General features: G+C 42.9%; 1 protein-coding gene across 7 annotated transcripts in view; it reads left to right on the top strand.

Annotated features, from left to right (window-relative positions):
• Positions 1-2,254: 2,254 nt before the first annotated feature.
• IGF2R (insulin like growth factor 2 receptor) overlaps positions 2,255-27,348 on the top strand; it is a 56,580-nt gene continuing 31,486 nt past the window's right edge. For 2 of the 7 annotated variants that reach the window (XM_039707819.1, XM_039707825.1), the window contains exons 1-15: positions 2,754-2,905; positions 10,517-10,650; positions 15,938-16,062; positions 17,725-17,823; positions 18,224-18,353; positions 19,369-19,489; positions 20,596-20,713; positions 22,240-22,402; positions 22,552-22,732; positions 23,465-23,568; positions 23,950-24,114; positions 24,799-24,939; positions 25,299-25,451; positions 26,325-26,456; positions 26,842-26,989. In XM_039707819.1, the coding sequence (XP_039563753.1) occupies positions 2,769-2,905; positions 10,517-10,650; positions 15,938-16,062; positions 17,725-17,823; positions 18,224-18,353; positions 19,369-19,489; positions 20,596-20,713; positions 22,240-22,402; positions 22,552-22,732; positions 23,465-23,568; positions 23,950-24,114; positions 24,799-24,939; positions 25,299-25,451; positions 26,325-26,456; positions 26,842-26,989 (2,051 nt within the window). In that variant the 5' untranslated portion in view covers positions 2,754-2,768. Of the gene's footprint in view, positions 2,380-2,753; positions 2,906-3,063; positions 3,366-7,699; positions 7,738-9,771; positions 9,927-10,191; positions 10,218-10,516; positions 10,651-15,937; positions 16,063-17,724; positions 17,824-18,223; positions 18,354-19,368; positions 19,490-20,595; positions 20,714-22,239; positions 22,403-22,551; positions 22,733-23,464; positions 23,569-23,949; positions 24,115-24,798; positions 24,940-25,298; positions 25,452-26,324; positions 26,457-26,841; positions 26,990-27,348 lie in introns of those variants that run through there. The other 5 variants (XM_039707821.1, XM_039707823.1, XM_039707820.1 and 2 more) reach the window with 5 other exon arrangements.

The following is a 27,348-nucleotide window of genomic DNA, read 5'->3' on the forward strand; positions in this document are numbered from 1 at the left end:
TTTCTGCACAGCCAGGCCCTGACACTGCAATAATTATATGTATTCTTAACATTACAAGGTGAGCTGTCACATTGTTTTCAGTGGAGTCACTCAGGTACTTAAACCTACACGGAGAAAATTTCAGGGATAAAGCCCTGTTTGCAGAAACCTGGGTAGCTAGCAAGATCAGGAGCCACAGAATGTCTGCCTGCTCTGCTGTCTGCAGTGAACTTCCTGGCTGATACATTTTTAATTCAAATTGGTAAGCCGAGACAGGATTTCCACCAAGGCTTTTCCATTTGCACTGTGTGTAAAGTGAGTGATGCCAGTCCTGCCAGCAGAGCAGCAAAATTTAAGAAACATAACCACAGAAATACCAGATCTGGTATTCTTTTTTTGTCAACTGCTTTTGTCTTTTTGAGTCTTTGAGTTGTTGTCATCAAGCTTCTCTTTAAACTATACAGGTTGGAGTCTTAAAAGCAGACAACAGGGATTCTTGGGTAATCAGATTTGGAATTTTCAGGAATACACTGAAGGCTAAAACAAAAGACAAAGAACTGACACTATTCCATTACACTGCAGTAGAAAACTGTAGAGGACAATAGCATTTACTCAATCCCTTTTAATAATTCTTTTTCTGCAGTTCCTCTGCCCCTTCTGGAGGTGTTTGTGCAGATATGCAGCGAGCCTAGAAGTCAGGTGACAGATTCAGCTGCAAACTTGCACAGAACAATCAGAGCAGTACGGCAGCTTTCAGCCAGAGCAGCATCTTCAGGCAGCTGCCTGCCCTGCTGCAGAGCTAATGCTACCCGAGAGGTGGGCTGCATCTGAGGGAAAAGACAGGAAAAGGAGGTCACAGCAGCCTGGAACCACACTGAACTGCCTGAGGGACAGATCTTCAGTGCTGTCTCTTCTCATGGATGCTAAGGAACGGGGCAAGAAAAATTATCTCAGTTTTAGGCCTTTTTCGGGTTTTTTTTTGTGCAAATGGCTTTTGGAAAGCAATCGTAATTAGAGAACAGGATTTCTTCACATAAGACAGCTGTTTGTTAAATGAGTGTAACTTTTAGTTTTCTTTCTCTCTCCCACCCTAATGCCTCTTACCAATCTCAAAGGTGCTTTTCTTCTTAACTGCACTTTCATAAAAATTTACCTTTAATTAATTCCCTCTTTTGAATCTTTAAGTTGCAGTTAGAATTTGCTAAATCCTGAAAGTAATTATGCAATCTCCAGGCTGGATCACTTTTCTGATCCGTAGGCCAGGAGGCAGTGGAGGTAGGACAGTGTGTGTTTCACTTCCTGCTGACAAGGCTGCTGCTGCTGCCTTGTGCAAGCCTCCCCTCCTGCCCCCTGCTTGAAATGGGGGCAATTTCTACACCACACCAGCCTCCCTGCTGCAGTAATAATTCTTGCAGCCAGGCAACAAACCACTGTCATTGCCTCTTCAGCCTTCATCCCTAATGGGTTTTGTTTCCTGATGTCTCATGAGATTTCTCTGTATGTTTTGAATAACTTATTTAAAACCCCACTTCATGTTCCCAAACATAATTTCTTTGACTCAACCACCAAGGCACAGCATCACGCAATGGGTCAGGTCGGAAGGGACCACAGTGGTCTTCTGGCCCAACCTCCCTGCTCACGCAGGGTCTTTCCAGAGCACATGGCACAGGATTGTGTCCAGATCACTCCAGTGAGGGCATCTCCAGCGAGGGAGCCCCCATACTCTCTCTAGGCAACCTGCTTTACTGTGCGGGTGTCACACACCGGAGAAGTCAGGTCGGAAGGGACCACAGTGGTCTTCTGGCCCAACCTCCCTGCTCACGCAGGGTCTTTCCAGAGCACATGGCACAGGATTGTGTCCAGATCATTCCAGTGAGGGCATCTCTAGTGAGGGAGCCCCCATACTCTCTCTAGGCACAATTACTGTGCGGGTGTCACACATCGGAGAAGTTCTGCCTCACGTTCATGTTCAGCAGGATCTTCCTGTGCACCAGTTTCTGCCCCTTTCCTCTTGTCCTATTGCAGGGCACCACAAGGAGAGCCTGGAAAACCCCCTTGGCACTCCCCTGGAGTGGCACTCCGGACGAGGTCTCCTCCCCAGGCCCAGCTCCCTCAGCCTGTCCTTGCCAACACTTGCTCCGCTCCCTTCATCTTTGTTGCCCTCCGCAGGACCCGCTCCGGGACATTCCAGCCATAGGCCGAGCGCCCGCGCACCTCAGCCGGCCGGACAGCAGCCCCGGTGTCGCGGTGTCCCGGTGCCCGGGTGTCCCGGCGGCCCGCCCGCCGTCCCGGGGCAGCCCGGCCCATGGCGCCCATGGCCGCGCTGCTGCTCGGCGCCCTCCTGGCGCTGCTCCCGCCCGCCGCCGCCGCGCTCCCGGACTCCTACCAGGACCTGTGCAGGTGGGCGCGATGGGGCGGGTGTAGAAGGGCTGTACCGGGGGGTACCGGCGGCGGGTGTATCTTGGTGCCCGTACCGCTCCTCCAGCCACGGGCCGAGCGCCCGCGCACCTCAGCCGGCCGGACAGCAGCCGAGGGGACCGGGGTGCCGGTGCCCGGGTGTCCCGGTGTCCCGGTGCCCGGTATCCCGGGTGTCCCGGGTGTCCCGGGTGTCCCGGTGCCCGGGTGTCGCGGTATCCCGGGTGTCCCGGTGCCCGGGTATCCCGGTGTCGCGGTGTCCCGGTGTCCCGGTGCCGCCGCAGGGGCCGCTGGGAGCGGGGCGCGCACCACGTGAGCGCCGTGCCCGCACATGGCGGCGCTCACGTGAGCGGGGCGGGGCCGCGCGGGGTCACATGACGCGGCGGCCCGCCCGCCGTCCCGGGGCAGCCCGGCCCATGGCGCCCATGGCCGCGCTGCTGCTCGGCGCCCTCCTGGCGCTGCTCCCGCCCGCCGCCGCCGCGCTCCCGGACTCCTACCAGGACCTGTGCAGGTGGGCGCGATGGGGCGGGTGTAGAAGGGCTGTACCGGGGGGTACCGGCGGCGGGTGTATCTTGGTGCCCGTACCGCTCCTGCCCTCCGCGGCACCGGGACTCGGCGGCACGGCACGGCCCCCGGGCTGTCGGGCCCCCGGGCTGTTGGTGGCCCGTCCCGGGAAGGGTCAGGCCGGGGAGCCTCGGGGGAAGCGGGGCCGTGTCCCCGGGCGTGAGGCCGGGGCCGGTCCGTGGCGAAGGCGCAGCAGCGCCGGGGGCCTGAGGGGCTCTGGCCTGCGGGACCTCTCTGCGCGGATCTCCGCACCCACAGGAAATGTGCGGGGGAGAGCACGGGTAGAGCTGCGCTGTGCAGAGCGCCTGTGGTCGGTGTAGTCTGAAAAACAAAGTGTTGGTTTGGAAGGGATGTCACTTGAGAGTTCTTGCTAAGGATATCGCCATGTGCCACTCGCCTACTTACAGGTGAGTTGAGAAAGCTTTGGGAAACTTAACTCGTAGAGATATCACCTTTTTTCATGTCTTGACGTTTTTCTGCTCTAGCCATGAATTTAACATAGCACCAATGTGCTGCCAGTCTTAATTTCTTAATTATTTAGCCATAATATGCAGGGTTCATACAAGAGCTTATTTCACTCAGTGTCACTGCCATAGCACCAATGTGCTGCCAGTCTTAATTTCTTAATCAGGGTTCATACAAGAGCTTATTTCATTCAGTGTCACTCTGAAGGCACCAGTGTAGCAGGGTGAATGTAGCCTTAAGGGATTGCTGGAGGGAATGGGCTCTTCACTTGGAAGAATCTGGGATATGATATTCCTAAATTATGAAAAAAGGGGGGAAAAAGTGGAGTTGGTTTTCAAGAATAACCCATAAGGGTGGCAAATTGGTTTTGTCAGATGACCACCCTAATTGCAGAATCAAGGCACTACTGTGTCGCTTTTGGAGAGAATTTACTACTTTGATGAGTGATGTTTGTCGGTGTTGGGTTTTTTGTTGGTTTTTTTTTTTTTCCCCTTGACTTTGTTGTGTGTCTGTGACTAGAGGAATATTTGAGAGTGCTGTGGAGAGACATGCAGTCTCATTTTGGATGCAAATTACTTCAGCTGGTTTCATTTTGTTACTGGCAAGTGGAAATAATTTGCACGCAGATAGCACAATCAGCAGGGTTTCTTTTTAAGATGGACTGCTTTGAAAGCATGTATTTGCTGTTGTGCCATGGTGGTGAAAAATCTGCTTTGAAGAACTTATGTCCAGTAATCCATAATGGGTAAAAAAAAAAAGAACTTGAGCTCTGGTAGGTGGGAAGTCCCCATGGAGTTCAGTGGTGAGGTTTCTTCTTGGCTACAGTTGCCAGAAAACTGTACCAAGTGCGGAATGATGCAGGCAATGCAAACACACTGCTGGTGGCTTTCTCAGCCAAAAGTTGCAATGTCGGTGTGTGGGACAAGGCCCTGACCAGCCTATTTTTGTACTGGCTTAAAACAAGGTTTTTATTTGTTTTACAGCTGTCAAGAAAACAGTGTCCTGGGTTTTTGTGTAATAGGGCTGGTGAAACTGCAGCAGCTGTTGCATCTGGTGTGTGAGTGTCAGAAAGTGGGCAAAGAGGGAAATTGCTGGGGATTAGAAGAGGCACTGGCTGTCCTTTAAGTAAGAGTAGGAAAGCTGTTTGGCAGGGAGGAGGAAAGGTGTCAAAACTATTTTGTGCAAGAACTGCGACATGGGGGTACTTAAACTGGAATTGGAGGTTTTTGTTGTTTGTTTTGTGTAGCCTTACAGCTGCTATGCTTGGATGGTCTCAGGAAAGAAGAAAAGCTTTCATTCTCTGAAACTTTGTCTAATGGCATGGCTTCAGTCAGTGATTTTGTTATGCTTTCTCCTTTGTTCTTGTGTGCTCTGGCAGCTGACTGTGGCTGTCATGTGACTTGCAGTTGGAATTCTTTTTTTATCTTCTGTGTAGAGGTTTCTCCAGGATTGCTGCAGTATGAATACCTGGGAAAGAGTACAGGGAACTGCTTGGGTATAGGAAGTTACTGGCCAGCCTGGTCTCTCAAAGTTTTTCTTTTTCCCCTTATATCTTTTATGTTATGATGCAGGAAAAATTCTGGAGTCAGAATTAATTTTGTGACATGTTATTTAAGTCCGTCTACTTCAAAAGAAATCTTGACAGTTTGGGTTCACCTTCTACATAACACTGCAAAAGCTGCTGTGTAATTTTCCTCTCTTTCTTAAAAAAATGCAGAATATATGATGGTAGAACAGCACATACAAACTGCCTTCTCTGTGGGCTGTTTTGCCTGAGGATCTATCCTGGATGAGAGGTGATTTAATGACTGATGATGTTTTTGTCCCCTTGCAAGGATAGGAGCTGGTGCATAACTTCAGTGATTTTTTTACTTGTGGATGTAAGGGAATCTCGAACTGCTGTATAACAAAGGATTGCTATTACACAGACTCCAGACTTTGGGGTTGTAAGTCAGTTCTATTTTATGTTAAATGCGTAGTTTTAACACAATTCCTACAGCTGACTGTACCTGCACTTCTGCTCATTCAAAACGGTCTTTTCAGCCTTTGTTGTGAAACCACAACTGTGCTCATCTGTGCTGCTTGAAACCCCAAGCTTGTCCTTGGTGAGGAAACATGCTGAGTACAGAGAGGTGACCTTTGGGTGCACTCATTCAGCTCTATTAAGTGCTTTGACATATTTAAGTGGGAGATGTCATAAATAAGATATTACTGGACTTATACACTAATGTGAATGGCTGTGTCACGTGCCTGGGAAGCTGCCATTGTAGTGTCTGAATGTGATTTCTCAGCACATGAGCCACCTCCTATAGCTTTTGCATCCTTAAACTTCAGGTTGCCACCCCTTTTCTTAAGCATTCTCTGAAATGGTGTAGTAGATGTGGTTTAGAGTGCAGCATGAAAAACCAAATGTCTTCTGGATGCAAAAGCAGAAGATGATGTAGTGTAGCTGTGAGGCTGTCATGCATGATGCACACGCAAGAAAACTTGCCTGAAGATACACAGTGTGCGTGGTAGCTGGAAAAGGGGACGGGTGAGCTAGAGAGAATTATGCATGGGTAGGGATGCATTAAAAAGCTCTTGAGGCACAGTGATGGCTGTACTTTGTGCTGTTCAAGCTCTCATTTTCTGTAAGGACAGCTTGCTTTGGCATAGAGATTTCTTTACTGTACACATTCTTGTGAAAAGGGTAGTCACATCTAATAATGATTTCTGTGGCAAGTGAGCTGCAAGCTTCAAATTTACAGTGGCCATCTGTAAATGAAAATTGTTCCTGATCTTGTCTGCCCGAGATTGTGCTGGTTGAAACTGCTGGTAAAGAGCTTTGGATACTCATTTAATCTCTGCAGTGTTCTAATAGCTGAGAAGCATCTGGGCACAAAACCGTGTGGCTGCATAATCACATGTGGATGTGCTTTCCAGCTCTGTGGTCGTAGGTTGCCTTGTCTCTCTGCCAGGTCGTCTGTGTAACACCCCCTCAGCAAAATGAGCTATTTCAGTGCATTCCCCTGAGAGGAAACACATGATTCTTTGCGACTGTGCTTTACAGCCGTTTGGAGCAGGGTGCACTGTTCTTCCCAGCAGCCATCCCTTGGGTAACAGTTTGAGAACCAAAAAGCTTGAACTGCTGTTGGAGATTGGGGGCCGTAGTCTCTCCGGTGCTCTGCTGATTTGAAGTGGTTCCCTAGCGCTCAGGCCTCAAAGTGGCTCTGGTGTTGGGATGCACTTGCTGTGACAGGAGTTAGCCTTTTGCACCTTGCTTGATTCAGTGCCTCAGCTTCTCATCACAAAGTAAACTGGGCGTGCTTTTCCCTTTCTCATGTGATTTTTTTCATATTGCTTCTCTGATTTGTTAAGAAAAGCAGAGCTCTTGCTTGATGTTGCAGCTTGCTGAGACGTAGATTAATTTTCTTTTTCTTGTGATTGCTTCAGTGTCTCAAGAATGATGCTAGGTAGCTGAAAAGGCTGACCTGCAGGCAGGGTTATTCCCAATAACTCTTTTGGACTTTGCTTGCACAACTGCTTTTGACAGTGGTCTGAGCTGGCCCTGCCTCCTTCTGTGCTTCCTGGTGCTGGTGTATGGCCAGAAACCAGCGTGAGCCAGACGGGGAACTGGCCAGGCTCAGTCCCCCTCCACACACATACACCTGTTGTTTTTACTGAGTTAATTTTGAGAGAGGACAGTCCCTGAGCCCAGCTTGTGTCAGGTGCTTGGGCCAGCAAAGCTGGCAGGAGACAGGAGAGCCTGACCTGGGGGGATTGACATGCCTGGTGTATGTTTCAGCCCTTAATTGTGGGATAGTTTGCAGTTGGGTTTATCAGAAAACAAGTGTTGTGGTTTCAGCAAAAATAACTGTTTGGCAGTTTTATGCAGGGCAGACAGCATGTTTGAGCCCTGACCTTGAACTGCTCCAGAAATGGCTGTTTGAGTGGTTTAATCTGTGAGGTAGCATCTGTACTGAGCCCCCTGGATCAGAGGATGCACCACACTCCACCCCATGATCGTGGCTGTTGCTTTTTAAAGGTGCTGATATAACAGCTCCCTAAACTAGCTCAACTGCATTGAAGTAGGATAGCTTAAGCTCTTCAAACAAGATAACTTTGTGTGGCCCTGGCAAAGACGTGATTACATCAGGCACCATCACTGGTGGAGGCGAGTGCTGAGCAGGCTGGAGGAAGCCAGTCCATGTGACTCACGTGGTCAGGATGTGCAATGTGGTTGCCAACAGGTTGTTTCCATTATGGATTGCAGTGCAGAGGTCAGCTTGTATCTTACTGGAAAGTAGAGCACATGCAACTTGAAACCATTCCCAGGTACTGATTTTAATGCCTGGAGTCTTACTTGTGTGAGAAATAATTCTTGTTTTTACTGTGAAGGTACTTTGCATCTCTCTGAGAACAGCTGCTTAGGCTACATCTGGGCTGCTGTTACTTACAATGAATAAATCCCACCTTGCTCCTCCCACACATTAGAAAAAATAGAAGTCTCTGTAACATCCATGAAAGTAATACTATTCTGATTTTCACTTCTATGTGCCCCTGAAGTTGTGGTTTGGAACACGATTGAACATTGGATTTCATATTTCTTTTGTGCAGACTGTTTTGAAGGATTCCTCAATCTTCCCTGTCCAGGGGCCTGTTACAGGGCAGAGGGAAGGTCTGGCTTCAGTGGTTGCTTTGCTTCTGTTCTGTAAGCTGCACATCTTGTTTCTGTTTTGCTTCTGGCCTGTGGGTGAACTGACTTGAAGATGCTGATTTCCTCTATTTCATAACATGGAACTGGAAAAGCAAAACCTTAATCTCAGAGTGATAATTCTGTTGTGTGAAGGACTTAAATTCTTGTTCCATTCACAAATAGATTTTAGCTTGCAAGGTCTCTATAAAAACCAACAACACACTGAAGAACACCCCAGCTTGATCAAAAACATTGTGCCTTAGTATTATATACCAGTCAAAAAAAAAAAGACTGCTGGAACGCTTCAGAAATTTTCAGTTCTCAATTTGAGAAATGCTAACTGTCTGGACTTCATTGTGAAGAAATTTGGTTTGGATTGAAATGCATTTTCTCCTGGATGTAAAACCAGTTTTGGTTTTAATCTCTTGCTGTTTTCAGAGCTCTTGAAGATAGTCAGGTTTTTGTAACTTCGTTTTTTTGGGTTTTTTTTTTTTGTGTGTTGAGAAGCTTTATTCCATTGCTGAACTTTGGTTATTCTGTGCCATATTCTCATCATCCTCCTGCACTGATATTGCCTCTATCCACTTCAGAAATGCAATAGACTAGCTGAGAGAACTAATCAGTATGATTGTAAAAGGTCAGGTCTGCCAGCTTATGAGGAAAGAATAATGGCAAGTATTTGTTTAGGATAGAGACACAGCCCTTGAATACATACTTTTATTAATGCTTTGGGTATGACTCAATACCTGGCAAGTTATTTTTGACACTGGTGTTAGGATATGAATATAATGTCATGGTAATATATATGCTCAAATATAATATGCTAATGTATAAAGACTTTCTTTGTTTTTTCAGTTTGCAGAGAACGCTCTTTTATTTGTCCCTAACTTGTTCCACCCATCAGCAGTCTGAGTTGAACACGGCTGCTGTATTACAGGGAATCCAAGAGCCCTGTAGTCAGTAATTAAAATGGAAAAGTATGTGTTATCTTACTGCTGGCTCCTTGATTAGATAGGGGATGCACTGGGTTTGAGAAGAATTTTCAGAGGATTTAAAATTTAAAATAAAGTAGCTGAACTGTTGTTGCCCCTTTCTCATCTGAGGACTGGAGTTCAGAGCTGAACAGGAATGGTGTCCCCTCCTGGGGGACCTGGAGTATGATAATGCTGAGTGGTGCAACACATATGACCTAGAGATTAAGACAAACAAACCTGATGGGTGAAGCTTCTTATCAACTGAGATTTGTACATTAAGACAAATGCTTCTGTGGGTGAGATAGGTGCACTAAATTTTGTGTGAATTTTAAATAACAGGAATGCCTAATAAGTCACTGTCGCATCCTCAGTTTTCTGGTGTGTTGGTGAGTGTATAATTCTACTGAAGTTTCCACTTGGAATAGAAAGGCAGCTGGGGAATCTGTTATGTTGCAAAAATCAAGTGTCCAGAAGATGCAGGCTGCTGCCAGTGCCAGAAGAGGGATCGCTGAGCCAAGGTGACAGCAAACATTTATGGAGTTGTGCTTTTTTAACAGAGCTTGGCCAGAACACCCTGATAGTAAGCCAGGCTGTCTAAAGAGCTCATGGCTCTAAACTAGATGACCTGGGCCTGCCTCAGCACTGAGCAGTGCTGTGTCATGCAACTGGCCACATTTCACTGCAGTCATACTGCCTGCTGTGAGGGGAGGGAATCCTTGCTCTGCCTCTGAACTGTGCTGCATTTGATTTTTTTTCTGCTGTTACTCAGATTTATTCTTGATTATGTTTAACCTGAGCTTCATGTTCCTTTTCCAGTTTTCAGACAGCTGGCTTTCTGATAGGCCTGTAGCTAGGTAGTGTGATCTTTTCACTGTCTGCTTGTTTTCCAGCTTTTGACATATATATAATGTCTAAAGGTGCAGCTGGGCTCTAATAAGCACTGTTAGCATCTTTTGGTCTGAGTACTGTATGACTCTCAACCTCAATTTTGACCCTGAAGCTGGGTGACTCTGCTGCTCTATTCCACTTAGATTTTGAACTTCTTCCACTGTTGTTGGGCAGAACACTAAGTAAGGTGCAGTAGTGTCTGGCCTGCCAAAGTCATCTGAGAAATTTATTGGGCTGTCAAGGATAATGTATCACAGGTGATGATCCTGAGTCAGGGTGGCCTTCATAGAGATTTGATGGGAAGAATGGATGATTGGGTGTTCAAGACAGGGAAAAATGGACTCACTGTTACATTCCACAAGTGGTTAAATCTGTTCTGCTCTTAGTCCCAACAAAATAGCATTTATTTCTGGCGTTTACAAATACAGAACATGAATAGGAATTTAAGTTAGTGGTGCTCTTAGCCTTTAACTTGTTTATTTCAGGGACTGGTATCTAGATGGGATGCAATTCAGACAATTTGAATACCAACTCACAGGCATTTTTGTCTTTTCAGTTACACTTGGGAAGCAATTGATGCGGACAAAAAGGTGCTTTATAAAATAAATTTCTGTTCTGGTGTTGAAGAGTGTGGAACGGCAAGTGCAGTCTGTGCGTATGACATCAAGACGAATACCCATGTGTCTGTAGGTAAGTATGGAAGTGTCTTGTAGGTGGTTCAGAGCCATGTTAATGGATGGTCTTATAACTGTTGCAAAGTTTGATGTGTTAGCAAAGATTTCCCTCTACTTCTCCCGCCCTCCCCTTGGAACTGTGTAAAACCTTGGTTTTCTGCAGATTTACTAGGGAGATTTGGTAAAACATAATCTTACTGTAGATAATGACTTTATGGGACAGTGAAATGGATCTTGTGCTCTAGTTAACTGTAATCTAGTGTGAAAGTATGCAAGGCTACCTCCAGGACAATAAATGCATCTACCTCTTCAGGGTATGGACTGTGCACAACTTTGTAAATACTGAACACAGAATAGGGCTTGAGTTACAGCTCTAAAGTATACTCAGCCTAGCCTGATGTAATGTCAGGTCTTTGTTCAGAGGTGGGTTACTCTTTGTAATGCAATCTTGGGAGTATTGCGAAGTGTCTGGGGTGTCATCTTCAAGTTGTTCCATACAGAAAGGAAGCTAATTACATGCAGTTCTCTGGTTGTGGTTACACTTGTGAAATCTGGTGTCAGCTTCAGTAGTTCACAGATGTCCTTGGTATTCTGGGGAGAGGCGGACTTGTGCATGCTGATCTAAATATGAAACTGACGTATTCCTATACATGTACACGTGATTTCATCAGTCAGAAGCACCTTGTGCTCTGAACAGTATTTTTTAATGAGTTAATGTGATTTATTTTCATGGATGTTTGTCGCTTTCAAGGTTGCTTTTGTGTTTTGGCTAACGAGACAATAATATATGAGTATTATTCAAGAGGCTTTCTCATAGTTGACTGTAACTTCTAATATAATAAAGTAATAGCATTCTGAAGAGCAATATCTCTTCAGACTGCTTCATAGTATCTGCAGACCTGAAGTCTGATTTAATGTGCTTGCCAGTCTTGGCAGACAGCTCTTAAAAGAAGCTATGATTCTTCATTGAATTGCCTGAGCTTGAACTGCCAGAATGTGGTGAGGAGGAAAGTGTTTCTCATCTGTATGCCAATGCACATCAGCTAGTCAGCTTCCATTCTCCCCACACCTCTCTATTAACAGTAGAGATGCTTTGGTTTCAGTCTATGCTTGATGCGTGCTTTTCAAACAAACTAGTAATGTTGGGACCCAGGCTTACAGAATCACTGAGTGCATGAATAAAGTTCTGTTCTGGCTCCCGAGTTCTCTGGGATGACTGGTTAGATCACATTTGTATTCAAACTGCAACTGCATGTAGTGTAGCATCTTCTCTGAGGAGTATGGCATGTTAGAGCACTTGATGCTGTTATTCTTGTTGTACATTTTAGGAACGGAACACATTTTTATTTCCTGCTCATGGGGGTCTCAGCTCATATGCTGTTGAGACTTCAGTTGACTGTGGATTAGAAAAGAAAGCAGCATCTGAGTGTCAGTTTTAACGTGCTGCTTTGGGTGAGACTGGAATGTGGCAGGTGGAGTGAGATTGAGGAAGTCTGTTCTCCACAGGGAGGTGTGAGAACTAGAGGTTTGTGTAGGTTTTGTTCCATATTTCTTGTGGAGAGAGGAAGGGCAAACAGAGCTGTGTGGTGACTGAGCAGTATCAAATATTCCTCTGTATGGAAACCTTGAGTTCCTGGGTGCCTCTGTGCTTCGGAGTGGAAGAGGATTTAGCAACAGATATATTGGGTCTTGCCAGGGCAGTTTGAAATGACTTTCAAAGGTTAAGCCATGAATCTTGTTCAAGTGGGATGTATTTTTAACTACCCTGCAATAAAGTGCAAAAACAAGGCGAGCAGTTAACATTGTCATTGAATTTTGGTTTTTTCTATTGGTGAAATTGTCCAAGTTTTGTTCTTGCTCATGCCTCTAAATGCCTTGAAGCTTCATCACTGTCACACTGAGTTTAGATCATGCTAATGGGTTATCAAAGTTGTTTGCTAAAAAATAAAAAAAAAAAAAATCACTCCTAGTGAGAAAAGAGGAATCCCTCTGAATCTCCAGGTCTAGGCAGGTGGCTACCTAAACCTGCTAAACCACATACTTGTCTTCAAGCAGTTCAGATGGCATGAGGTTACCTGTATGCCGAAGCTGTGGGCCGATGAAGGACATTTATTTGGGGGAAGAAGGGCAGTTTGTCAACTGATGAATTTTGTTAAGTAGTAAGCTTTCTTCAAATATGGGCTTAATCAGTTCTTCATTCTTTTAGAAAAAAAAAATGCAATGCAAACAATGCTTTTGTTTTTTAAATATTATCTGTGCAAGGGATGACAGCTGTAAGACTGTTTGTTGCTCCCAGCTTTGAGGGGTGTTTAGGCCATATGCTCTGTGGCAGTAATCAGCCTGTATCCCAGGCAAGCCTTGTGACTAACCTTAAGTGTGTGTCAGTGATGTACCAGGGTTTGCATGGAGACCCCAAAGGCCTCTCCTCTGCACTGTTATTGATTAATCCTTGAAGTTTTCAAGGATAGGCAGATGTTTAGTTCGTGAACATCAGTGAAGACAGAAATTACATGGTAGTTAACTTTTCAGCTTGCCATGATGCCTAGTGACTCATGTGCCATGTACTTGGACTGCTCCTAGAAAATGGAGATATTACTTTGTCTGTTAACCTGATGGTGGAATGTGCACTTTGTCCAGCTGCTGTAGGATGAGTGGACATGAAATGATAGCTGCCACCTAAATGCCACTTTCTTCTGGACAACTTATTAAATATCGTCCATGAGTGCCTTTTTCCTGCTGAGTAGCTAAACAGATGGAGTCAATGAACAGAAAATGTTGGGGACAGTGCCTTTGGTACTGATTTAGCACAACTGTGTAATATGAAGTATTTGGTGCTAATTTCTGTGAACAGTACTAGCTGATTTGTAGTGTGTTGCTTTATGGAAACAACATGTCTCTGAAGGCATGAAGAAATATGAGTGATGGTTGTAGAGGGAGCTTGATGCTACAGTAAAAGTGGTTGCAGCTGTGGGAAGGAAGCTGATCATGTGAGGGGCTGATATTCCTTGCCCTGTGAGCAAGGGTGTGACAAGGCATGTGCCTCTGAAGAGACTAAAACTTTTAGCAAGTTCCCAGACTTAATTGTAAGCATGTAAGGGGGAAGAGATCATATGTGTTGGCTTGCAGTAAACAAGATTTACTGGCTGAACTTGTTTTTTCTTGAATATTACTTTAACTGAGAAAATTGGAATCAGCTCAGAAGTGCCTTTAACGCAATGCGCTGTGTTTTTAGCACAGAGAGAAGCTGGTGCTTACAGAGCACAAAGTCCTCAGATGGTGCAGCCATAAGTTCCCTGCTAAATAGGAGCTTATAGCTGTATACATTTATAACTGGAGAGGTTTGAAGTCATGTGCATATTCTTACTATATACATCTCTTGGCTAGAAAGTTGTGTTGGCTTCCTTCTGCTAATCTGTGGAAGAAAAGAGGACACCTTGAGAGTATCTTCTAAGCAATCATGTGATAAGTAACACTTGTGCTCTCAAAGTGCTGTGTAGCTCTTAGGTTTAAGACAGCTGCATGGCACTTTGGTTAGCATCAATGCTGGAAGCTGTAGAACCTGAAGATGGCCTTTTGATAATACAGGAAATAAAAAAGGCACAAACCACATGTATGATCTTTCTGCACAGTTGACTTCTGCTCCCGTTCTGCTCTCTAGGCTGTATTATGTGGGTACAGTGTAGCTTTCCTTGCCTTAAGTGAGGAGGTAACCGTCTTGGCAAAGTTCCTACAAGTGTGTTTTTTAAAATGAAACAACGTTTGGCCTAGGTACAAAGCTGCTATCTGCAGTGATTACAGATTTGACTTGCTTTCTCCCTACTGTAGACATAAACTGAAATGGAAAGGGGGAAATTGATCCATGCTCACACTTTAGAACATTTTCTGTAGTTCAAACTCACGGCAGACTTGAAATCTACTTCTTTAAAAAACAAACAAACAAAAAAACCCAAAAAACCCCAAACAAACAAAAAAACCCCACCCAAAAAACCCAAAAATAAAACAAAAAAAAAACACCCCAGGCTGGAATTAGCATGTAAGGTCTAAAAACGGTTGGTGTTTAATATTAACCAAAATGGGCTTGAGCAGGAACATTTCAGTGGCCTGAGCTGATGCTCAGCATGACTTGAAATGTGTTCCACCTTTCCTCTTCATGTCAAGTGCTGGGGAGGAGAGCAGTGTGCAGTGACAAAGCACTGCCCCTACTGGTGTGCATCATGTGAGCTGTGCTAAAGGGGGTGGGGGATGCGGGGGATTTGCACTGAGGCAGTGGATCTGTGCTGGGTTTGTCTGCAGAGAGTGCCAGTGCATGGGCACCAGTGTGTTCTTCATTAAGTAGATTAAAGATTAATGGAGCCAGCAATGTGCACCTGCAGCCCAGAAAGCCAGCTGTATCAAAAGCAATGTGGCCAGAAGGTCGAGGGAGTTGATTCTGCCCCTCCTTTCCCTCTGGTGAGACCGCACCTGGGCTACTGCATCCAGTTTTGGGGTCCTCAGCACAGGAAGGACATGCACCTGTTGGAGAAAGTCCAGAGGAGGGTCACAAAAATACTCACAGAGCTGGAGCACCTCTCCTGTGAAGACACATTCTGGTGCTTATAGGAGGCTTATAAGAAAAATGAGGACTTAGCAGGGCCTGTAGTTACAGGACAAAAGGTAATAATTTTAAACCAAAGGAGGATAGATTCAGACTAGATATAAGGAATAAATTTCTTTGTGATGATGGTGGTGAGGCAGTGGAACAAGTTGTCCAGAGAGGTTGCAGATGCCCCATGCTGAAACTGTTCAAGGTGAGGCTGAACAGGGCTCTGAGCAGCTGATAGAGTTGGAGATGTCCCTGCTTATTGCAGAGGGGTCTCTTCTAAGCAAAAACCATTCAATGTTAAACTCTTTCTCATCTTGTGCTGATGCTATTGCTATAAATGGTATAAAGGCTGAGAAACTGATAAATAGAAACTCGTAGGAGGAAGGAGTGAATTTTGATTGAAACTAGTTGGTAACAGCTTCCCTTGTTCCTAAGGAGGTGACTGGATTGTAGTAGCACCTGCTGTTGTACTTTCATTTTAAAAAAGTGTTTGCTAAAATCTGTTAAGAAAGTACAAGTGTGATTAGAGAGTCAAATACTATCTTAACTTGGATCTGATCTTCCAAATCAGAATATCTACAAAGGTCTTTAGTTGTACTGTCTTCAAGTGGACTGGTATGTTTTGTGCTGCTCAGTGATTGAAACTAGACCCTGTCTGTTGAGAGTCCATGAAGCATTATAACACCCTTTTTCCCCCCACCTTCTCATTTTTAAACCCTAGGTGACTTAGCCTCACAAAAAGTTTCTGAAAGTCTTCTGGAGTTCAACACTACACGTAACTGCTTGCAGCAAGGCAGTGAACACCAAATTCAAAGCAATATTAACTTCCTGTGTGGGAAAACACTGGTAAGTCTAAATAATGTGCTGTTATCTTCAATGGAAATGACAAGTGGTTCTGACTTGCTTTTTAAAGAGGCTTGCTGTACGTTTGGATGTACTGATTACTGAGCTTCACAGCTTAAAGAAGAGCCAGTTACATTTTACTCTTAAGTTAAAAGTCATAATTTATTGTGGCTTTCAAAATTCAGTCCTGGTAGAAAATTGCTGCAGGTCTGCAGTTCTAGCTCTGGTTATGGGCTCTTCTTTGTCTTTAATGTTTTTAAATGGTTGGCACTGTAGTATTTTATTAGCTTAATATAGAGAAATGAGTCAACATTATGCAGGGTACCATAACAGTGCAAACTGTTGTTTAATTGTTGGCTGTGCCTTAGCTGTGGCTATGGCAGGACTGTTGAATAGAACAGTACTGAAGAAGATGACTGACCTCTGTTGTGGGGCAGCATAGTTGACAGCAGTAAGCCTTCGGCTTGGTCTGCACATTGTTGAGCTAACTGTGCTTATACAGCCAGCTGGGCTTCTGAGGAAATAATTGTTTGTGAGAATGTGTTTGACGTGTGATTGGAGATCCCCAAAAAGTTTCTAGGGGCCTGTGTGCGTACAGTTCACTTCAGAGTGCTTTTGGAGTTACACCCTCCACACACTTAAGAGATAGGTGAGCTCATTATGGACTGTGATCCGTGCACGTATTTGTGTATTCAGGAGAAGTACTTACTGGTGCTGCTCTTGGCACTGACAATGCTACTGCACACCCCCTCTTGGAAATCCAGCCAATTCAAACAAAGTGCCAGTGCAGCAGAGACTTAAATCCTTCTTGTTCTGTTTCAGCAAATGACTCTTTAAACTAAATTAAAAATTATTGCTCAACTTCAACTGTAATGCCAGATCATACTGATCTTCAGACTTCTTCTGGTTAGCTCAGTTCTAATACCTGTTCATCTTGTGACCCAGTAAAAGGATTTTGTAATAGTGTCTGGAACAACTTGTTTTGTCCCCTTTTATGGCAGGGTTAAATGAGAGAGGTAATCAGTTTGTGTGCTAAACTGCTTCTAGCTGAGGTGATGGAGAGCCAAGTGAAAAATTGTTGTCTTTTCACTGGGAGGCATTCAGTTGAACATCCAGTCCTGAACCATGGTAGAATCCCCATCTTGAAATATATACTAAGGTGTATAACATGAGCCTATAAAAATGGGCAGCTCAGGTCAGGGATATTCTTTCTGTGTAGCAGAGACTGCTAATCAGTTGTTTCTGTAGAATAAAAGGGAACTGATAAACCATGCATTGCCTCACTTTGTTAACCTATGTATTATATGGATTTCTATTGGTATCCTCCTTTCTAGTAAGCAGATATGACTGGTGCTTCTGTCATTATCAGCTGGCATAGTGAACACTTCTAAAAGATGGAATACAGTTACTGCATATTAGGACTGGATATGTTGAGTATTGGTGCAGACTACAGATTTGGCATCCTGCATATTCCTGAGTGGCCCAACAAAGCTGTTATATAACAATCTTGCTGTTAACGAGGGCCATTAAGAAATTGTATGTCCTTGTTCTTTGATGTGCTGTATTCTGTTTTTCTTAATCTCTTTAATAAACTTCATAATGTCTACAGATGTAAAATAAAACCAGTATGTTTTTCAAAGCATTATTTTTTCTTACTTAAAATAGGGTACCCCTGAATTTGTGACAGCAACAGAATGTGTGCACTATTTTGAATGGAGGACCTTTGTGGCTTGCAAGAAAGATTTGTTTAAACCTGTGAAAGAGGTAATCTATGTACTATCCATGCAGAAGTTACTCTTCACGTATGTGACAGTTTTACTCTAATTACCTGCCCCCACCCCAAATTAATCTGAACAACCTCCATAAACTTATGTTTTTCATAGGCATGTAAAGCATTTATGTTGGAAGTTGGTGGAGCTGAGAATTTTAAATAACTCTTGAACCTTTTCTGTCCATTGGGTGGTTGTTTATACTAAAACTCTTCTAAAAGCTGGAGCAAATGAGTCTAGCTTTGGATGCCTCATTTTAATCAGCATGTCTAGCTTTGAGCTTCCAGAAGTAAAAAAACATTACCACACACTAATAGGGCTTCATATATGCCTGTTCATAACTTCCCTCTACTTGTGTAGTGTGGTTTGCATGTAATTTTTTGTTGTTGTTCTAGGTCCCTTGCTATGCATTTGATGAAGATCTCAAGAAACATGACCTGAATCCTCTCATCCAAGTTTCAGGACACTACTTGGTGGATGATTCTGATGATGATTCCTTGTTCATAAATGTCTGCAGGGATATAGGTTTGAATGGTTTTTTGTGTTACCTGTCAGTGTGTAAATTTCTTGTAATGTGGTTCTTCTTTGTCTCCATTAAAGTTGTCCTATGTCCAAAGTTCAGTATTTCAAGATTTAGATAATTATTTTGCACTCCCTATTCTCCAAGTATTGAGGTGTTCAGAGATCTGCCCCTTCTGGATGTGCAAGTGCTGTTAGTACAGTTTAAGTCCCTTTTTCTAAGTGGAAGAGGGCAGCTTGTCTTGTATCTGTGTTTTGTTCGCTGCCAGATAGGACCAGTATTGTTCACAGGGCTTCATGTGGTCCAAGTTTATTCCTTTGGACTCCAGGTTGTCGCCCAGTTTCTTATCAATGTCCTGAGGTGCATCTAAATGCATCCAAGTACTGTTTAGGTGCTTGCCTAAGTACTGGTGCATAGCTAGCACTTCACTTTCAGCTGAGAGCTGTATGTATAAGGAATTAAACCAGCAAAACCACATATTTGAAACTTGTTGAAAAAGTTAGTTTAGCTGTATACTCCCACTGAAATTTTTATGTAGCAGTTAAATATGTGTTTTGTGCCCCTGTTAAGGGTTTTTAATGCTTTTAGTTTTAGTGAGAGGTCTAGTCTTTTAAACATCTCACTAGTAGGAAACTTTTTGCTGACAGCTTTGAATTAGATGATTAATAAGAAACAAAGGAGGGGAGGAGTAAGGAGGAGCTATCCCTGACTTGGTTGTGGGGAAAAAAAAGAAATATTTGGCACACTTTTGGAAGTTTTCAAAGCCCTGTGTATCCAGCAGCTGTAGTAGCAATTAGCTGCAGCTATTTTGTCAGGAAGGATGAATTTCCTGTCCCCAACCAGGGCAGCATGGATTGCCACACGCACTGCAGGTTTTGTCTTGTCAGTTTTACATTCTAATGTAACCCGTTTTTTAGAACTATTTTCAGAAGAACCCACAAATGAAATGGCAAGATACTTCAGGTAGAGCAGGGCTTAGAAACTGAGTTCTATAACTTCTTTTCTGTGTGCTATAACCAGGAAGTTCAAGTGGAGAGACCAGAAAGTGCCCTGCTGGCAGTGCTGCTTGCTTGTTACATGACGGTCTGGCATATGATGTTGGCCGTCCAAAGGAGCAGCTGAAGCTTCAAGACAAAGACAGGTATGCAATTTTTGTGGTAATACTTCTGTGGGCACTTCAGTCATCTGGCTTGGAAACAGTGCTCTTGGTAACAGATGAGTCTCTTAAAACATAACATTAATACCTCTTCAGTACTGAAGCATTAGCAGAAAACTATTAAAAAATACTGTCAGAGCAGTCTGTCCTGTGGTACTGTCATGACAGATCAAATTTTCTCCTTTGTTGTGAGAGACTCCTTTTTACAGAGTTGCAGAAGTCTTAGAGGCAAGGGGTGATTAGTGCTCTTGGCACAGAGAGGGTAAGATTTGGTACTGTCTGCCTACTGTCTGAGGCCCATAGGCTAAATGCATTTGGCTCACTCTACTCCCCAGGAGTACTTTAAAAATTGGGAATGGGACCAGATGTTGCCTTTCTGTGGTTTGGCTAATCTAAAGCCAGAATGTCACTGCTCTGGAAGATGTTGTCTTCTGCCTGTTAAACTGCATAGAATAATAATGCATAGCTGGGAAGTTGTGGTGATCATCCTGTTCTCTCATCTAAGTTCTCTTGCTATTTGTCTCCCTGTCAGACATTTACCATGTTTTATTCTGCTTCTCCTGCTTCACCTGATCTGATCCATTTTTCTTGCTTCTGTCAATTTGCTGATGAGTTCATTTTGCTGTCAATTCTGGGGGCAGAATGGGAAGAGTTTATGTGTAGAGAGGTGATAAAGTACAGGAATGTGGCAAAACCTGAGTGGGTACTGCTTTCAAAAGTTGTAAGAGCATTTGCCACATCTGCTCCCCAGCAGTAGTTTTGAGAGCAGAACTGCAATTATCCTGTGTTCCTGTGATTATCAGCTAAATTCTTGCTACAATATGAATCACAAGGCATTCAGCATAGTCTTAAGTAGGGTACCAGAAGGTACTGTATTAAGTAATTTTGCTGGGACTATTTTAATTTTTATTTTTAATTAACTCTTAAGATTAAAGTAATGAGGATCTCCCTAAAAGTTGCTTTCAGGAGCAGGGCTACATTGGTATATTCTTTTGGAGTGTCTAGCAAAGATGGAGTATTTCAAGAATATCCTTCTTCTGTAGAGTGTGGTGTCTTAACTGTCTTTTTGGTTTGTTGTTTTCTGTTTCTAGGCTTGTGTTGAGTTATGAGAGACAATACAAGCATGATGAAGAAAGGCCAAGCTTCTGCCTAGGCCACAATCCAGCAGTGACAATCACTTTTGTTTGCCCATCAAAAAGGGGAGAAGAGGTAACTTCAATGTTTTAGTTTGTGTTAACTGGTTGGTATTTAGCTTTTGTGTTTTATTATTTATTTTTATTCAGACCTGAAGAGAGCATAAGTATTTCTGGCTTGTAGCTTGTGAAGAGTGTGAGGTTCTACATGTACTCTTAAAGTCTTCTAGAACTTAAGAAATAACAAGAACCTGAATAGAATTTTCCCAGGAGTGTGTTGTCTCTTGTACTGGTGAATTTGGTTGTTCCTTTACAGGTTCAAGGCTTATCTCTAAGCATAAGATGAATTTAGTGTAGAGTTAATCCCGGGCATGTTGGCACAGAGCTTTGCTTGTTAATGAGCACTGTTCCTCTTCAGTCAGGCTGGACCTGCTTATTGCTGTTGCCTGTTACTTGGTTTCTTTATAAATCTGTTCTTCCTCAAGGAAAAAAAATAGTAGCTAGTAAGTGTCATTGCATGGCAAGAGTCTGTCACTTAACAAGCAGGCTCATGAATTCTTTTTAACTTCAAGTAAAATCTGTAGTGCTCAGCAACAACTCAGTTTATGCAGGACACTCTTTTAGCCTAACATGAAGCAGTGTGACAGTCACTTCAAAGTAAGCTGGGTAATTTCAGCAACCTACACTCCTTGAACTGAGCAATTGCTGATGCTCTGCCATTTCATATGGTGATGCTTTTTGTTGCAGATGAGTGAAGAGGGAACTCTTGTCTGGCTAATTTTTGATTTAATGTTTAGTCCCTCATATGACCTAGATAGGTACTGCACTTCACTCTTCTTGCTGCAGAAATAAACCTGGCTCTTGTCTACTGTCACTTTGTACTACCTTGCTATAGCTATGCACTCTTGTAGGATGAGTAGTATTACTGATGATACTTGTGCCTGTAACTTGCCTCATACCTGTGTATCTTCCAGTTATTCCAGTAGATGGCAGAAATACAGATTTATGATACAGTTTGAATTTCTAGTGTTTCACTTTAAAGTGAGGAAAACCAAGACTATTGCTTCTCCCGGATGTGCAAAAATATATCACCACAGAAACTCATCTGGCAGAATTGTTGGCTAAAGAATTCTCAAATACCTATATTTTGATTTGGACCAAGGGAATCAAAGTTGTTAAAACACCAGTGTCTAAAAGTCTGCTTTGCCTTCAGAAGGCATTTGACCTCTGTTTCCTGCATTGAGGACTTCTCTGAGGCAAACACAATCCAAGCTTAGGCCATTTGGGCTCACATCTTTGCTTTTTCCAACACATTAAGGAAAAGTACTTTTAAAAGCACTATTATTTTTGCTGTCCTTCTCCTAATGTCTGATGCTTTATTTCTGCTTAGACTAGTAATAGTTTGGCACATAATTTATAAGACCTGTTTTATTTCTTCCCAACACCTGTTTCTGAGAGACCAGAAACAATGTTTGCACATCTTAAGTAATTTAGAGGTGAAGTAGTTGTTACTGATCGTAGAGGAATGTGATACTGTTGTTTTAAAGATTATATTTCAAGTAAATCTACTTATAATTTAATTTCTGTTCACTTCTGTTTTAGAGTGCAGGTCCCAAACTTACAGCAAAAACAAACTGCCGGTATGAAATTGAGTGGGTTACTGAGTATGCCTGTCACAGGGATTACCTGGAGAGTAAGACCTGTATTCTGACTAATGAGCAACATGATATCTCCATTGATTTAAGTCCACTTAATCAATTTTCAGGTAAGCTCAGTATTTTTCTTTTTTTTTTGTGGTTTTTACTACCCAGTTTTGCATTTCCTTATTTAGGAACAGAAAAAATGTCCTGTGTTGATATTTGGAGTTTCATGTCTGTCCTGATGTGAGTTAAAACACTTTTTTTATTCATTCAGAATATGTCACACCATATTCAGCCAAAGATGACAAAGAGGAGTATTACTATTACTTGAATGTATGTGGGAAAACTACTGCAGGTAACTGCAAGGACGATACAGGATACATTTCATCTTGCCAAGTAAAACTTTCAAATAACCAGCAAAAAGTGGCAGGAAGATTTGCGAACCAAACCTTAAGGTATGTAAATGCTCTTCAGCCCTGCTAACTGGTCTGATTGGTCTGTTTCCTGCTTTGATGCTTTCTTACTTGTTACATAATCAACAATTGATACAAAATGCAAGAATTTTTAGTCACTTTTTTGTCAGAAAAACTGTAACAGTATAACAGAATAGCATTAGCAAACAGAGGAGCCAGTGAGATTGGCAGAGGACATTGACTGGACAAGAGAGACTTCCACTTTGTTGTTCCAATTGCAGATTTTGGTGCACTGCCTGTTGTCCTCCTTTTTACATTATTTATATGTAAAGCAGTATCAGAAGAAGCTGATTCCCAAGTGGCATATAGGGATAATAGTTTGCATGAGATTGTAAAGCAGAGATTAATTCATGTGGATATGAATTAATTTTGTCTGTGACAGGTCTGTTGCAGTGATCTTGCAGGAAGTATGACTTCCTCCTCGTGTAGAAACAGCCTCACAATAAACTAGTGGGAATAGATATCCCACCATACCTCAGGGAGCTTTAGAGCATTCTTTAATTTCTATAGAAATTAGTGAAAAATTGATCAGAAAAATCAGTGGATGCAAGCCTTCGTTGCTGTAGAAATGTCATTATTGATGTTGAACTAGAATTTGTTTTCCCTTGGAGTGAGACAATTAATAAGTGAACAAGAATGTGACTTCTGTTATGTGAAGAACACTGTGTGATTGTCTGAACCCACATTTCTATCTAAAACTGATTTCTCACTCAGATACTCTGATGGGGATCTCACTTTAATTTATCCGAATGGGGATGCATGTAGTTCCGGCTTTCAGAGAATGACTGTCATAAACTTCGAGTGCAATGAAACAGCAGGTGAGTTTAACAAGCTGTGACAGCTCTGCTCAGGATTTGACTCCTGTGCTTGCTAGTGGACCTTATGCTCAAATGAATGCTTGCTTTGAGCCACAGCTAACACAAGAAATAAATATTGTTACATTAAGCAGTAATTTCGATAGCTGGCACGATGTGCTGTGTAGTAGCACTGCTAGTCTAAATTTACACTGATGATTGAGAAGATGGAGGTATAAAAGAGCCTTTTTTTCTTAGCAAATGGTAAAAAACCAGAAATGCAAGTCCTCTGTAGCAAAAGGACTTCTTGCCTTCCTTGCTTATTGCTAGTCCTCAAGTCTCCTTGCTTTTTTCCCCTTCCCTCACTAGAAACCTCATATGTGTGCATCTGTTTTCCATGTTAAGGTAATGATGGTAGAGGAACTCCAGTATTCACCGGTGAAGTTGACTGCACCTATTTTTTTACTTGGGATACAAAATACGCCTGTGTTAAAGAGAAGAAAGATCTCCTTTGCAGAGTTACTGATAAGAGAAAACACTATGACTTGTCACCTCTTATCCGCAGTTCAGGTATGGCAATAAAAACTGGCTTTCAGTTACTTCTACCGTCCTGAGTTTATATGCCACCTTCAGTACAATTCTTTAGCTGAGTATTAGTCAGCTTTTGTTGTTCTTAGGGAATTTCTGGGATGCTGGTGTTTGCTTCCCTCATTCCAAAAAGACTGAGAGCCTCAGTCGCCATGTCTGTGACTGCCTTGGTTGCTGCCATCATAAGTGGTTTTCAGTCACAGAATCATAGTTTGTGTTGGAAGGGGCCATTAAAGATCATTTAGCCTGACTCCTCTGTCGTGGGCAGGCACACTTTCCACTAGACCAGTTTGCTCAAAGCCTCATGCAGCCTGGCCTTGAACACTTCCAGAGAGGGGGCATCCACCATCTCTCTGGGCAGCCTGAGCCAGTCAGGATCCACCGTGGCTCAGCAGCTTCCACCCAGTGGCTTGTCCAAAGGTGATACCTTTGGACATATCCAAAACTGGCAGGATTTGGCAGCTGTGGCTTCAGGGGACAGATGCAGGTGATTCTCAGCTGGTGGGGGAATGAAGCTGAAATCGGGACTTCTTTGTGCTGGGGCATGCTCTGAAGGAGAGGTTATCACACAAATGTGGGGTACCCTATAATAAGAGGTATTTTGGCATGGAGATGCTGAAACCATTTAGCCAGATGACTTGTTCTTAACAATCCTCTATATTTCAGAGTCAGCCCAGAACTGGGAAGCTGTGGACAGTAGCTTTTCTGAGGTAGGAAGGAAACATTACTACATCAATGTCTGTCATAAGGTGTTGAAGAGAGGAGGAGCTTTCAGCTGTTCAGATGGTGCTGCTATTTGCTCCGTAGGTGAGTCAGGGGTTTTTGTTCGTGATGTTTTTGGAGTTTTTTGGTTCACTGTTTTTTTAAGCCTCTGAAGGCTTGGCACTTCCTGTGCAAATGGGGTTGGTTTTCCTGAGTGCCTTCATTTATCTGAGGAAACAGAAGTTATGAGCACCTTTCTTTTGTGATCTCAGAGATGCTTGAAGAAAGAATGCACATATTTTTCTAACTAAAGAACCATAGGCTTTGCAGCATGGTTTGGCAAGATAAAATCAAACTCCTAATGATGTTTTCTCATTAACTAGACAAGTGGAAAGTCTTAGTATCTAACAGAAACTTCACTTATTTTCAGAGAAACAAAAGTTCTGTATTTTCTGTTTTTACAGATAAGCAAAACAACAGTAAGAATCTTGGAACATTTGTATCTTCTCCAAAAAAGGTTGGAGAAAATATTCAACTTATCTATTCAAATGGAGACAGCTGTCCTTCTAAAGAAAAAGAGAAAATCCAAACAGTCATCACTCTAATATGCAGACCAGGTAAGAATACCCACACCTTGTTAATTGATCCAGTTAAAAACTGAAGGTCATCTAATCAGCCCAGACATGAGTGCTAAATATTAGCATGTGCTTTTGTCTTCTATATCTTTCTATGCAAAATCTTGAAGCACCAGGGTTTGTTTACTATCATGATGGCAATCTAATTGCAGGTATTTAGTTCTATTTACCTTTTATGCAAGTACTCTTTAAAAACTCTTGAAATAAGATTCTTCTGAACATGACTAAAGTATGCCTAAGTGTTTAAAACTCCACAAATATCTGGAAGCACTTTCTTTCTCTAGGTTGTCTTGATGAGAAGGAATAGTTCTGAACTGAGATCAAATACTTTAGCCTTCTTTCCCAATAAATATTGTTTGTATCTAAACTGCTGGCAGTTGATGAAAGGCAGAAACATTTGCAGAAGTTAATATTGATCATGTTGATTATAATAGCCTGCTAGTTAACTATCTCCCAGGAAAATAGAAAACCTGTATTTCTCTACGTCAGCCTGAGGAACTTGGGACTTCCAAGCGTGCTGACTGTTAGGATCAAATTATGCACTTTTTGCTAATATAGCTATTGCTCTGTGGTAAAACACCAGTTTTGTATATCAAACTAGACATTTTTTCAGATATTGTGATAGTTCTCAGGAGCAGATTGAGCCCTGGGCCTTTACTTCTGGGGTAAACTTTTACTTTTGGAGAGGAGGATGCAAAGACTGTGAAAAATATTTTTGGTTCCATTTTCAAAGAAGAGGTACTGTAACAGTTACCTTGTCTTTTGAGGAGAAATTAGTTTCTTAGGTGTAGATTCCTAGTTCCTATTGGCAGCCTGGCTGTCTGTGTGTGTAACATGTTGCTCTTGTGATACCAGGTGATCTGGAAAGTGCTCCAATCTTGATGGCAGAGCGTGAGTGTTCATATGCATTTGAGTGGTATACTGCTGCTGCCTGTGTCCTGTCTAAAACTGAAGGAGATGACTGTCAGGTGTCTGATCCTCAGGCAGGTATGTATTTCTGTTCAGCAAATCAAAAGGTCATTAGGGATAGAACTCAGGCCACAACAAGTAAGTCCTTATGATACCCGAGAGCAAAGTGAGTTCAGCCTAATGCTAAGTACCCACAGTTTTAAGTATGTGCATATGGAAGATCAGCATGAGCTTATTACTCCCCTAGTGAATGTAGGAAAACAGATGTAATGTGTAGTCTACTGAAGTAGATCTCTCTGTGTAAGAAACCATGCTTTTACTTTGTCCCCTTTGTTTCTGGAACAGTAATTACATAGAAGGAGACTTATTCAGGGGGAGGTGAGCTAGCCATGTGACTGAATCAAAACCTGTGAGAGAGGTCAGGACAAAATCAAACTGATAGAGTTTATTCCTTCCTGATTAGGCTTCTCTTTTGATTTATCACCTCTGGCCAAGGCAAAAAGTTTCTATACAATTACTACTAAGGAGTACTTGTTTTACATAAGCGTCTGTGGCAGTCTGCCTGATGATCGGTGTCACACAGAATCGGCAGCGTGCCAAGTAGCGCAGAGGTGAGTAACTCATTCCCTTGTCTGTAAGGGAAGATCTCTTGTTGCATGGTGTGTTGTTGTTGGTGTGCAACAATGAACAATTTGCATGTAAAGTAATTACTGGGCTACCTCTAATAGATCAGGTAATTAGCATATAATTTGCAGTAATTACACTGCCAGCTGTTTCAAGCCAAATGCACATATATGTAATCTTGCTTAGAGCTAACTTGTGAGATGGAATGTGCCCATTGCTCTCCCTTTTGTTATCCATAGGGACTGTAAACTCTAGATTTACTGCTACAGCTGCATTAAGGCAATCTATATTCCAGAGATTGAGGGTCAGCTCTATTCCAAGAGCTGGCCTAAAGAATGTGAGCTTG

The sequence above is a fragment of the Passer montanus genome, unplaced genomic scaffold (genome assembly GCF_014805655.1).
Source record: "Passer montanus isolate IOZ18808 unplaced genomic scaffold, ASM1480565v1 scaffold2, whole genome shotgun sequence".
Classification (NCBI taxonomy): Eukaryota; Metazoa; Chordata; class Aves; order Passeriformes; family Passeridae; genus Passer; species Passer montanus.